Below are 13,567 nucleotides of genomic sequence, written 5' to 3'. Positions count from 1 at the left end.
ACTATTAAACTTGTGCAAACGAGTGTTTACATGCACCAGGCTTTTATTCAGAACAGAAGCACTGACATGCGCAGTTGCTAACTCACCCCCCGGCCAAAAAAAAAAAAAAAAAGTTTTACTGTCGTCATGAACGTAAACAAACAGCTCCTGAGCTCAGAATGGACCTGCGACAGATTTAATGGTGGAGACGTTACTCCCTGGTTAAGCTACAGGTGATGGACAGACTTTTTAAAATTTATTTCATTTAATTTTTTTTGCGAAGCGGCGCAGGCTGTTTGTCCTCCTTCTTTACTGAATGAGAGGAGAAATGTTCTGTGCTGCTGTGTGTACACGTGTGTGTAACAGRGCTGCTGTCCCTCCCTCCACTCTACATTCTAAATGATTGACAGACCACCGACTAATATTTTCGTCCAGTCTCGTCTCGTCAACYAAAACGCACACATGTTTCGCCACGTCTTAGTCATCAAAGAGCTGTGTTTATTTTGTTACCGTCTCGTTATGTCATGAAAAAAGGGGGCGTCAACGAAAATGTTTCGTCATCGTTAACGAAAACAACACTGTTTATAATAAATGGTGATAAACCTCTTACATCAACGTAAAGGAATATTTCAGATCATTGTTCTGAAATACAACCAAACCAAGTGTTTTTGAGTTTATTGTCACAAACCGATGACTGGAAATTCTTTATTAATTAGGGCAAATAAGCAGCCCCAGACCATCACACTACCACCCTCGTGTTTAACTACTGGTATGATCTTTGTCTGACATGCACGCTTGGTTTTACGCCGGGTGTAACGAGATGAGGACTTCATTGAGCGCTCCTACTTTAAAAGCTACAGTGCACACGGAGAAGTGATGAGAGATTAATCAGTCAGAGACCTCTGCTGGCAGAAATGCTGAAGTGTGCAACATGACACTCTCCGGGCAGATGAACTGAAAAGCTTCAGTAAAAAAATGAGTCAAAGTTATTTTCAGAAGTGTCTACTTAGAGAAAATTGTCCACAACAAGGGGTGCAGACCGACCCCCCCGGTAATGTTTTTAAACCCCCCCACTCATAGCCTCTATGAATTTGTGAGTCTGTATCATTAAGCTTCTTTAAGCTGGAACGGTTTGACTCATACTGATGATGCTGTACGTCAGCCAGAGAGCTCGTGACATCCCTTTGATTTCTCTCCAAGCCTTTAAAGCACACACATGTTGAATTGGGGGCTGCTTCCTGTTTGGCGCTGGTTCTCCTCTGCTACGGGAAAAGGCGGGGATAATGAGGAGGAGGAGGGGAAAGAAGGTGACTGGACCACAACGCGAGAACAAATGAGACCAATCGTTCTTTCAAAACAAGAGAGAAGTGTTTACTTCATGTTATCCCCATTGTTGAATTGATGGCTCTCCAGAGTGCATAATAAAGAAAATGAATAAATGAAAGGAAAGAGTTCTTACACCATGTGGCTATTTTAGAAAAAAAAAACTGTTTTGGGTCAGTTCTGAGGCAGAAAAACACCTCATTTTAAAATGCAGCTTTGTCATAAACAGACAACCACCTATTCCCACTAGAGGGCAATTTCTTGTCTGACCYCAGCAAAAACATATTACAGCTCTGCTCCCCTGTGACACAGCACAGGGCTTTTCTTCTGAACACATCAGAACATTCAGAGAAAAATGTTCTTTACCTGGAAAAGCAAAACCAARGTAGCTATTTTTCATGTGACGAAAAGAGCTTTTTTTTTGTAGAACTTATGATGGATGAAATAAATAAATAAATAAAGGCGCCACTTACACTCAGGCTCACACTGGCAGAACTTCTCACAAAAATTCTGGGTCATCACACAAGGACAGGAGCTGTCACAGGGGTGGTCGGGGTGGTCACATGGCTGATAGTTGTACACCTGATTGGATGTGTTATCTAGAGCAACACAGGACAAAGCCCTCAGAACAACACTGGAAGCGGAGTTGTGTGTTACGATCATGCTGCAGAAGCAAACATGATGTACCTTTCTTCAGCTGAATTTTTGCCCATAATCTGCAAAATCAAACAAACACAATAGTTGTATTTAGTTTTATAAGTCTTYTAACTTACGTAGGTCTTAAAACTTATCTTGCCTGTGTTTTCTTTTCTTCTTCTGGGGTGAGATGCCTCCATCTTCCAAAGGAACGCGGTGAATCAGAGCCTCTTTGACGGCAAACTCGTASACCTATAAGAAATGACAAAAGCAACGATTTCCCACGATTTCATCTTGCACATTTATAGCAACCGCGTTGTCCTTGTTGCGATTAAAATTGTGCAATAAATAAATAAATAAATAAATACAAAAATGGGGCAAGCTCCGTAAGCCACAAGAAAAGTGTCACAAAACATCCTGCCTCACTCCATCTTCTGCTTTCAAAACTACAGCGAGCAGGCCAAACACAAATCTGTGTCAGTTTACACACACATACACATACACACACATATACACATACACACACATATACACATACACACACACAAATACACCTCTGGTTGCCAAAACCCAGATTTGGCCTCTTCTTTAAGTCAAAGACAAAATGATGCAGCTGGTTTTTGCATTTTCAATAAGAACTGATCAAGTTTCTGTGATTTGCAGAACTACTAGTTCTGAAAGAGCTAATTTTAAGAGAAAGAGAGCCACCTATGATGGAAATGAAATATAATGTGTCTGAAAAAGGACCGTGTTTTTTTACATATGTCTACATATGTCCACTTTAAATGAAGATAAAAGGATTTGTGATGTAATATTATGCTTTTAAATCCCTTTTACACTTTAAATCCTTCAGTTGGGGTCTATAAAAAGTGGAACTGCAATGCTTTGGTCTGAATTCCTCCCTATTGTAACTCCACAAGCCCCTCTTTCACCCCTTTTTTGAGGTGTGTCTCAAATCAACTCGTTTTGAGGCTGTCTCTTTAAACCTGATTAGGCAATTCCGTTGCAAATTCTGAGACGCAATAGTTCAGAAAGCGTCACTGAAAATAGAGAAAACAGAACAAGTTCAAATTTTCTGCACTCCTAAAGACTCCACCACAAAATGCATTTAACGGCTAAAAAAAGTGGATTTTGTATGATATGTTCCCTGTAAGGTTACAACATCTTTTCCAGGACCACCCTCACTGGGACTTTCTGAGAACTTGCATCATGAGTAATTATGAGAAATGTGGCGTCTGGTAAAGAGTCACTGTTTCTGCTGCAACATGCTGTCTTCTCTTCAGCCGACCCAATAATCTGCACCATAAAACCACAAGCCCGACATACACTGACGCAAGCAAAACATCACATCAGCAACACAAAAATGTTGCCGACTTTGTTTCAAAACAACCATGCGTCATTTTAGTGGGGTCTACACCAGAGATCATATTAAAACAGAACTACTGATATATATAACAGAGATAATAGGGTATTTACTCAAAAACTCAAGTTCTTAAAGGGATCCCTGATTAGTTGTAACATTAGACTTTATTTAATAAACAAATATTTTAACTGTAAAATAGAGACTGTAACAATACTGTGGTCTGTTCAGTTTTTATAATTTTTAAACTAAAAGTTTAAAAAGATATTACACGGACGGGGCCATTTTARTTACACACAAAGCATTCTGGGTAAATGATGACGTGGATAGGTCCTCYGTGRGAGGCTGCTAGKGAGCTATATCCACCCTGAAGGTTAATCTTGGACAATATCTGATGATCGACTCTTTTAAATGAAACCAGAGAGCGTTGACAGAGAGGAGAAGGTAGAAATGACTCAGCCTGTAACTGAAAATATGGATGGAGGACAACAGAACTGCTTCATGGAAGAAGAACCTCAGCTTAGCCTGTTAGCTTTAGCGTTAGCCCCGACGCCATCACCATTTTTATGTATTAGCTCAGTGCTACACATTCTCCTCTCATCACTGAGGTCCTCCATCCACATGACAGAGAGGGGAACACAAAATTGACTCAGCCTGTAAATGAAAATATGTATGGAGGACCTCAGTTTAGCTTGTTAGTTTGTCGAGCTAGCGCCAAGCTAATACATATAAGGCAATATAGCGTCGGCGCAAAAGCTAACAGGCTAAGTTGAGGTTCTTCCAAGAAGCAGCTCTGTTGTCCTCCATCCACATTTTCAGTTACAGGCTGAGTCATTTCTACCTTCTCCTCTCTGTCAACGCTCTCTGGTTTCATTTAAAAGAGCCGATCGTCGGATATTGTCCAAGTTTAACCTTCAGGGTGGATATAGCTCGCTAGCAGCCTCGCACCGAGGACCTATCCATGTCATCATTTACCCAGAATGCTTTGAGTGTTAAAATATATTTAAAAAAAATACAAAACTAAAAAACAGCCTACAGTATTTTTACAGTCTTTGTTTTACAGTTAAAATAAACGTTTATCAAATAAAGTCTAATGTTACAACTAATCATGGATCCCTTTAAAGACTGATAACAGATGATCAGAGATTTTTTGACCCTCACCTGTTTGCAGTTCTTGGTACCGATGAGACGAGCGATGGAGCAGAAGTTGTTGAAGTATGTGCCGTGCAAAACCCTGAACAGCGACTCTTCTGCCCCACTCCACTGGACCACACAGCATGCCTGCTGTTCCCCATCCTCCTCGCCTGGACGCAGCTTGGTGGGAGTCTGGCAGCGCGAATTCCCCTCTGATTTGCAGCAAAAAGAAAAAAAAAAGAAACAAACACAAACATGAAAAGATTGTAAAATGTTATTGGCTGTTTTTGTAGCTTATCTACTTTTAAGTACTAATGTGGCACAAACCTACAAATATTTTTTTAAATAAACAGTGGGAATAATGTTTTTTCATTTGACAAATATGAACCTTTAAAATGAATGCTCCTTTCAAAGGCAGAAGGATGAATGTTGCTTGGCAACAGGCTGAATGGAGCACTGCGGTGGCCACATGCTCCAGCTTTTTATGCTCTTTAATAATCTGCTCACCAATCTGGTTTTTTCCACATRGTCACAACACTTGCGAGAAAGTCTGCTGAGTCACTGGCTGATCACCAGTTATTTCCAACACCGGCTTTCAGCGCGGCACTAATGGGAACCTGAGAGGGCTGCTGTGAACAGGAGGAAAATTAAAACGCCACAGGATTTTGTTTCTCTTCTTATTTCTCCTTCTTACTCACCACAAAAAGATGTCTGCAGAAATTATGGAGAAAGAGGCGGGGAAAAAAATCGCAGGAAGACAGTGTTTATGCAGAGGCTGAATCATGTAGAAATAATGTTTGGTTTTTTATGTTTGGCAAGAAAACAGCTGACTTCGGGGGTCGATGTAAGAAGAAAAACCCAAAGAAAAAGCAGGATATGACTTGAAAGCTGTCATTTGAAACCAGATCTTTTTCCTTTTCAGTAGATGTAGCCAGTTAGGCCAGACAGCACCGCAGAATGGACGAGTTAAAAAAAGGTTATAAAGAATGATGCTACTCACTGACTCACTGACTCAAAGAGTATCCTAAGGGGACATATCATGCATAATGTACTTTTTCACCTGTTAACTGCATTTTGTTGTGTACTTGTGTGTGGGAGGCGGAAACGTTTAATGCAGTTTCTCCCGGTGCTGTGATATCTTCAGTCATATTTTTCAACCTGGTCAGTTTCTCTGTTTTTTATGACATTTTCTGAATTATTACATCACAATATTTGCAACGGAAATGCTAAATAATGTAGAGTTACCAACTACATTTTGGTCATCTTTATTCTTCTCTGCTCTGGATCAGACTCTGGCTCCAACGTGTAAGGCTGGATGGAAAAGTCTTCCCTTTTCTTTTTGACATCTTTTATATCATTTGTAAATAAAAAGTTTCTGCGCAGCTATATAGTCATAAACCCTTCTATCAAGGTAGAGTGGACCGGGAATACCAGGAATGGAAGCTGGAGGGGGGCCGGGTGTGAAGCAAGTTGTTTTGGATTTAAAGGGACCGCCTCAAAACAAGTTGATCTAAGAGACAGCTCAGAAAAAGGGGTGAAAGAGGGGCTTGTGGAGTTACAATAAGGAAGAATTCCGACCAAAACATTACAGTTATATTTTATATAGCAATCTACTGAATGATTTAAATGTGAAAAAGGAGGATTCAAGCATGTCTCCTTCAAAGATATAGTTTATGAATATGTAAAGCCTTCCTTTAAGGAATGTTAATCATAACCACCTTTCAAGCCAAAGTTTTTGACTARAAATATCTAACATTGAGAAAATGGCAATGCTGTAACSWTCTGGTCAAASCCTCAAAACAATACAGTATTAACTGAGCTCATGCTGTATTGTAAGATGTTATGCTCAGAACATCTTGGTCTCTGAACTCCAGCCATTCATATTGTAACGACTCCCCACTGCTACCACATCAAATTCTAGCTCAGTATCTGTAAGTTCACAATTAACATTGGCTCAGTTATGTAGTATAGCCATTTTTGTAGTGTCAGTTTGCTGTAGCAGACATCTTTTATTTAAGCAGAACAAAGCCACCTGRTGTGAGATCAGTATCCTACCTGAGGAGGAGGTGGTTTCACGGTCACTGTCGCCCTCCTTGCTCTCCTCAGCAGACCCCGTTGGTCCGGCACAACCAGAACTGGTGGGGCGCTGCTGCCGCCGTCGCCTCCGAGATCTATGTGACCGTAACGCATTCTGATCCAAGAACTCTTTAGCTCCTTTCTTCACAGACGGTCCAGTGATGGAAAAACATGAGAAACGTTAAAATATAACAAGTCCTGCAGCGGGCAGAAGGCATGGATTTGTTGTGTGGTTGCAGGTCTCATACCTGTAACAGGAAACAGTCGTCACCACACGGCTCGGTCTCCATGCGGATCTCTTTGCTCTTCCGCTTGTAAACATTTGGTGTAGCATGGAAAGCTTCATCAACAGAGAAAAACATTCTTACAACCAGGTGAACATTCTAGATGTACATTTTGAACATCCAAATAACTTCACCAGGGGTCTGCATCCTTCAAGTACAAAAGCCAGTTAGTTTGGCTTTACTTACGCCTTTATTTTGATTTACATGTGATAATGAGAAACTGTGGGTTTACTCTATGTTACCAGGTTTCTTCCACCAGTTGAGGCAGACTGAGCCTGGTTTTGTTGAAGYTTTCTTCCTGTTGAAAGGAAGTTTTTTTTCCTTCCCACTGTCGCCAATGTGCTGCTCAGGGTGGGAGACTGTAGCTGCGTTTCCARTGCAAATGTGTGCAAAACTTTGTCGATATTCTGTTTATGTCGAAAAACACAGTTTCGCAACTGCGGTGTTTCCATTAAGTAAGAAATGCTATTAAAYTCACGCGTGAATATGTTTGTTCTCACGATAAGTCATTACAAACATGGCGGCGATGGATGTAAACACATAGCATGTTGCTACCATGACACTAGCGCTCATCATCAGAGGAGACGTCGGAGTCTTTTATCGAGGCTTTCCAGAGACAAGTCCCTACTTGGGAGCGGCTACGTATGCTGTGTTTTTGGGAAATTGTAGTCGGTGAGTTTACAATTTATACTACTTCTGTGATATTACGACTGTATCTACTTCCTGTTATCTTCTTCGTCATCGTCTTTTTCGCCAGCAGAAACTGCCGGTTGTTGATCACGTGACTCGGAAAAACTGTTTCCATTGCAGTTTTGCGAAAAACACTAATTTCGATACGTCCGAAATACCACGTCATCCTAGTGCAAAAACATTTTGTCGAAAAACGTAATTTTTTTCGAAACCGACATGTTTCCGTTGAGCAAATTTATTTTCAAAATTCTAATTTGCACATTTTCATGGTCAATGGAAACGCAGCTTGTGATGAAGTGAGGATTCAACCCAATCTGCTGACTTCTTTAGATTGTTTTATGTACAGTGCCTTGAGACAATGTTTGTTGTGATTTGACCCTATARAAATAAATTGAATTGAATGTTAACATGTCTAATTTCTCAACAGAAACATCTTTTTTGCTTTCAAAGCATTTTTCCCAAATAAACTGCTCAACTTTCTATTCTTTTTGTCAACTTAAATAAACYTTAAACATTAATAATTGTAATGTTATTTTTGGCCAGCCTCTGCAGAGGAGCTGCAGACCCCTGACGCCACATCAAACCTTTCAAGTTGTGCAATAATTTGCATGCGTTTTGTGAAGGAAAACAAACAGAAATTAAGTCATTACGGTGGAGGAAACAGTCGTATTTGAAGCAGCGTCTGCAGAAGAGCGTGTGGAACGAGTGCAGCGACTGCTCTCTCTGCACAGACTTCGCAAAGGGTCCGTCTAGGTTGGGGGTGCAGAGGGGGGGCAGCTTCACTGGGCCCGGAGGCTCCAGTAGATCCTTGTACCTGTGGAAGACGTGGAGAGAAAAAACATGTCGTTAGGTCACTTCTTCAGGGAACAGCATTCGTGTGCTTAGAGGAATGTCTGGCGGTGATGGGCAAAGAGTTGCTGAGCTCTTTCAGATGCTGATGCAACCCCTTTGAGTCAGGGAGCCTGAGAGGAAGCCGCCATTATTACTCCCCCCGCCCACCCCCCTGACTGCTTAGGTCTCCATGGTGAACTCAACAGCCTAATCAACACGGTGCACATAGATCTTTTAACTGACAGCACTTTTTTCTTACTTCTCTTTCAGCTCCTCRGTGGTGCCTTTGTAGGGAAACATTGAGGCGATGGCTGTGAAAATCTTATCGCTGGGGATCCTCTTACTGCCGGACAAATCCCGCACTTTTGGAGACACGGAACAAGGATTGTTACACAAATACACAAGATCTGTCAACACATCAGGTTTTGATACAGACTCACAAATAWAGCCTTATGCAATATGCTCTTTCAAACATTTTGCAACAGCATGTTTTTCTCTTCTCTCAAGGCCAGTCAGTGTTCTGGAAACACCTTTCTGTGAAAATAAGTGACCTTTGCTGCTTTATTTTATGAGAAACATGGTAAACCTGGCTCTTTGGCATATAAAAGGTTGAAGACTCCAGCCCTAAACTATGCATGAGTTKGAGATGTGCTCACTGAAAGATGCTGCATATCCATTTCACTATCACTTTGTGTTGGCGAAGTTTCTCCACCGTTTACTTTCCCATAAATCCAAGCGCAAGAGGTCGCTAAGTTCTGTAATTCGAGTCGGGTCATATCAGTGTCACGGGCAAACAAGCTCCCTCAAACACGGTGACCTCACAGAGGAACAACGCCGGCTTTAAATGCAACAATGCCAGCTGAAGTGCTGCTGTGGCGCTGTGACCTTGTGGCAGCTGCGCAGTGTCAGAAGAAGAACAGTGCGCGCCTTGTTCGCACACCGAACGACTCAGAATTCAAAACGGGGCACAGGCGAGAAAAGCTCACCCTCAACAGCGCTTCTCTTTTTCCTCCTGGTTAACGCTCCAGCTCTGTTCTCCTCCGAAGCCTCAGCCGAGCTCCTCCTCATCATCCTCTCCTCCTCTTTCTTCCCCGCAGCCTCCACCGCCGCAGACTCCTCCTCATCTTCATCGTCATGGTCAGAGTACTGGCTCAAGGCGTCCACTAGCTCCTTGAAGATCTCGTCGCTGATGAAGCCCCCCTCTGGGACACAATCAGCATGTCAGAACCTAAAAGCTGTTGCAACTTATTTCTTAAATATCTCTAAGGAATGAAGAAACATTAATAAGACAACTACCTATAACAGGGGTCTTCAACTTTTACAAACTGAAGCCATCTGGCTCACAAATAAAATGTGTCCAGAGCTATAAAATGGGCTAAAATCATTAGGAAATCCAAACAAGAGCTTTTTGAGAGGATTTGGGGTCCTTTCATTAACTTTATCAAGAACACAGACTTGTTGGAGGACTAGTTGAAATATTGTCTTGCTGGAACCTGCAGTTTTCCAAGCTAAATGTCTTTATTATGCCTGCTATGGCTTAATTACCCCAGTTTTGAGAAGCTCTGTTTTGTTTTGTTTCATTATTTAAATTTTAATTTTTTTTATTTATTTTTTATTTTTGTTGTTGCTTTTCTCAGACATGAGAACATATATTTAAAAAATTCGTTCAGATCACTCCATGTCTTTTTTTTTTTTTTGAAAATTTCAATAAAAACATTTTGGAAAAACTCTGCTAAAATTGTGACTATCAGCTAGTGGCCTGTGGGCCACTTCAAGTTTGTTGAAGGAAGGCAAAATAAAATATATTCTAGTAAACAACAACAACAAAAAAGTAGTTTTTGCCAAATTTTATTAAAATGAAAACAATGAATTATAAAAACCCTGTTTTTTTCTTCAATTTCTTCACAGCAACTTGTCTTAAAGGTATTTCAATAAAATCCAGATGGATTTGAGGGAATTGTCATACTGTAAGGCTGGATATTGGATAGAAGAGGGCAACAAGTTTCTAGCATGATCTAATCAACATGTTTCGCTCCTTGTATTAATAGTACCGATCACATATTTGCAAACAGATTGACAGGAAAACTGCTAAAGCTAGCCTTTTCTTTTGAGTGTAAAAACAAAATAAATCTTGAATTTGTGTTGCTCAAAACTTTAAAGAGCCACTGCAGAAGGACCAAAGAGCTGCATAAGGCCCCAGAGCTACATGGTTGCAGACCTCTGACCTATAAGCAGAGGTGGAGGCCTGCGTGTCCAGTTGTCCTCCTCCTACAATGCTGTTATTGCAAGTATGACTCAGCCCCCTGTGAGCAAAAGGTGGGAATCAGGGCCCCAATGATGACAACACAAAGGGGGGAAAAAACAAAAACAATGGGGATTTGAGCCCCGCCTGCATTCACTACATACACATGACACGACACCTAAGAACCACAGCATTCAAACCAYTAAGTCAGGTGATGGGGCACATGACCCTCTATGKACAATAGAGCTAATCAAYCCTATTGTTAGGCGATGGCCCTCTTTTGCATGTGACTGACCTCTTTGTCCACCATGTGGAGGCAGAGCTTTTAAGGCTGAGTTCACCTGAAACTTATCAGGCTGAAGAAGTCTCTTGGAGGAGAGACGAAACGTCTCACTAAAGAAGAACCATCCAGAGGACCTACTTATTTTTTCTTTTTGATCTGACCRATAAGGTTTCGGCTAAAGACCTGAAAAAATGACTTGTTGATTCATACACCTGTGAACACTAAATAGAAAATGCATTTGATGTGTGGTACTGCAGATTTGTGTTGTATTGTTTTTATTTTAGCATGTTCTTAATGTATCGAAATGTGTCTAATCCAATGCCTTGACCTTATTGTGCGTATTATTGTATTTATATTCTTGTATTTTATTGATTTTTAAATGTCATGGCCAGGGGATTGCAAATGAAAAATACCATTTTGGCTAATTCTGGCTTTTTTAACTTATGAAATGCCACATYTTTTATTAAACTGCACTGTCCCCTTTTAAATACATCAAACCAAATTCACAAGAAGACCTGCAGATTAGAACTTAAACATATATTCTGTTGTAGAAATCAACCTGTAAAGTAAARCAGATTGAGGATGTGAATGTAAAGGATTTTGTCACAAACCTCTGTCACCYTGGACACCATCATAGTTGTCTATGAGCTCCTCCAGGAAGGCCTCGTCCTGCTCAAGCACCTCGTCGCCCATGTAAGGAATGTTGTGGAGGAACGTCTCATCCTCCACCTGCAACATAAACCCCACACAAATTCACCTGTGGCACTTTTTGGTGCTGAAGCTAATGCTAAAACTTCAGTTGTCTAAAGTTGCACAAGTAAAACAACAAACAAAGCGTGCTCRATCATCTTCCATGTGGTTTCTGTCGTACCATGAAGTTGTGCTGCAGAGGGGACCACGAGTACATGAAGGGAATCCCTGCCACCGTTGACAGCGGCTTCATGGCAACAGCTTGAGATTTGAATCCTGGGAAACCAAACTCCACCGAACACATCTGAAAGAGAAGCAGAGGTGGGGCTGGAGTTAAACTCCTCCGCTCGACCGAGCAGTTTTCTAACACTCTAATCATCCTGCACGTTGCTTTTTTTAATTTATTTATTTTTGCAGGAAACACACCTTCTTATTGGCGAGAGCTCCACTAAAGGTGGAAACAGGGACGGACTGAATCCTCAACTTGGACCACTCTGAGTTCAGGAGATTTGCCTGCTGCTCAATCTTTTGCCTGTTGGACATGAACAGGGTCTAAAAACAGAGGAAAAARGCAGAGTCACAAAAACAGCCACAGCACACGCCAAGGGAAATTTCTTGCTAGCATGTATAATTATTAAAAAGGTACTCATTGCAAACGGTGGAACCTAGCAACAAAAGATGTTACCCTGAACCAGATTAAATGGTGCAGTTTGAAAAAGTTTCATCCAGTAGTGTTACAGATATATTGATATACGATTCTGAAAATGTGGGTATGCACTCAGTGTAAACAATGCACTTTTATTTGCGTAAAACTCAACAAATTCTGAGCATAAATACGTATCAACATAGTCAAACTGTCACACTTCTCACCCAAATGGCTTTTCCATGGACATATAAACTAATTTTACTTACAAATTTCTAATCAACTGACACATTAAGCATCAATATAAGGAAAAAAAAGTGGATTTGTTACTTATTGTCTGACATATTGTCTGACATTTTTGACCAGTCTACATAACTTTGCTTTGAGTACCTTTAACCCATCAATAAAACCCTTGACCAACCTTGACCTCATCGACTTTTTTAAGGCGCTTTAACTGGCGTAGGCGCATGTACTCAGACTTTACCCTCCTTCTCCATTCTAATAGGCTGCGGGACGGCGTGAAGATGGGGGGTCTCGGAGCTGATGGGGGGATGCCAGAGCCAGGGGCTGGGGCTGGGACCGAGGCTGTTGAGGCTGTTCCTTCCATCACTTTTTAAAAGAAAAAAAAAAACACGACAAGAAAGACAAACTTTTATCACTTCAATATTAGATTATTTTCCTGAGTCATTTCTGAAAACTGAGTTTAATGCACATTGCCTTTCTCAGCAGAAACTTTGAATAAGATCAGCTGARGATTCGAAGGGACAGAGTTGTGTGTTTTAGTCAAACCATGCAAATAAAGAATATTAGATGCCACATATGATTGTAATTTCTCACATAATGTGTTAATGCTTGACAAACAGGATCATCTCAGGCAGCCATCTTGAATTGGGTTGACTCCAAAAATAATGACTTATTATAGATGTACATTCAAATGTTACTTTCCGAGTGTACAGCAATTTGTTTTAAAATAATTTGTTAACAAATTGACATCATCAGTTAATGTCAAAGTTTTAAGCAGAGATGTGTAGACCTCTGAGTATGTGTTGGAATAGACTTTTAGCTACSACCATACCAAGTTTTAGCTCAATATTTGTAAACTTAACAGAGTTATACTGTAGTTTTGTGTTTCCTAAGGTCAGTTCGCTGTGGGAGCCATCCTATATGGGACCGACTCCAAAAGTTAAACAACTCTAGATGTTCAGCCAATGATTAGTCCCTATGAGAGTTTCACTCAAATCCACAGATATTTTGTTTACAGGAAGACAAAACAGTTCAAACTCAGCCGCTTGTGCAATATGTTCAATGCAACATGTGTGGCCTGCAGTTAACTTTAATTAACACTCAAATTATTTCAAACAAACTGTTTGTTTTTCACAATTTCCTCGTTTCAGGA

General features: G+C 40.7%; 1 protein-coding gene across 3 annotated transcripts in view; it reads right to left on the bottom strand.

Moving 5' to 3' along the window:
• ezh1 (enhancer of zeste 1 polycomb repressive complex 2 subunit) overlaps positions 1 to 13,567 on the bottom strand; it is a 17,608-nt gene that overhangs the window by 2,724 nt on the left and 1,317 nt on the right. For all 3 annotated transcript variants that reach the window (XM_014023354.1, XM_014023337.1, XM_014023346.1), the window contains exons 2-14: positions 12,593 to 12,780; positions 11,955 to 12,080; positions 11,710 to 11,832; positions 11,450 to 11,567; positions 9,300 to 9,515; positions 8,573 to 8,675; positions 8,133 to 8,296; positions 6,757 to 6,848; positions 6,488 to 6,650; positions 4,460 to 4,644; positions 2,099 to 2,190; positions 1,990 to 2,018; positions 1,776 to 1,901 (exon numbers count right to left, since the gene is read on the bottom strand). In XM_014023354.1, coding sequence (XP_013878808.1) covers positions 1,776 to 1,901; positions 1,990 to 2,018; positions 2,099 to 2,190; positions 4,460 to 4,644; positions 6,488 to 6,650; positions 6,757 to 6,848; positions 8,133 to 8,296; positions 8,573 to 8,675; positions 9,300 to 9,515; positions 11,450 to 11,567; positions 11,710 to 11,832; positions 11,955 to 12,080; positions 12,593 to 12,780 — 1,725 coding nt within the window. The remainder of the gene's footprint in view (positions 1 to 1,775; positions 1,902 to 1,989; positions 2,019 to 2,098; positions 2,191 to 4,459; positions 4,645 to 6,487; positions 6,651 to 6,756; positions 6,849 to 8,132; positions 8,297 to 8,572; positions 8,676 to 9,299; positions 9,516 to 11,449; positions 11,568 to 11,709; positions 11,833 to 11,954; positions 12,081 to 12,592; positions 12,781 to 13,567) is intronic.

The sequence above is a fragment of the Austrofundulus limnaeus genome, unplaced genomic scaffold (assembly GCF_001266775.1).
Source record: "Austrofundulus limnaeus strain Quisiro unplaced genomic scaffold, Austrofundulus_limnaeus-1.0 Scaffold4, whole genome shotgun sequence".
Taxonomy (NCBI): domain Eukaryota; kingdom Metazoa; phylum Chordata; class Actinopteri; order Cyprinodontiformes; family Rivulidae; genus Austrofundulus; species Austrofundulus limnaeus.
Note: the sequence above shows the minus strand (reverse complement) of the source record. Positions and strands in the feature narration are given on the sequence as shown.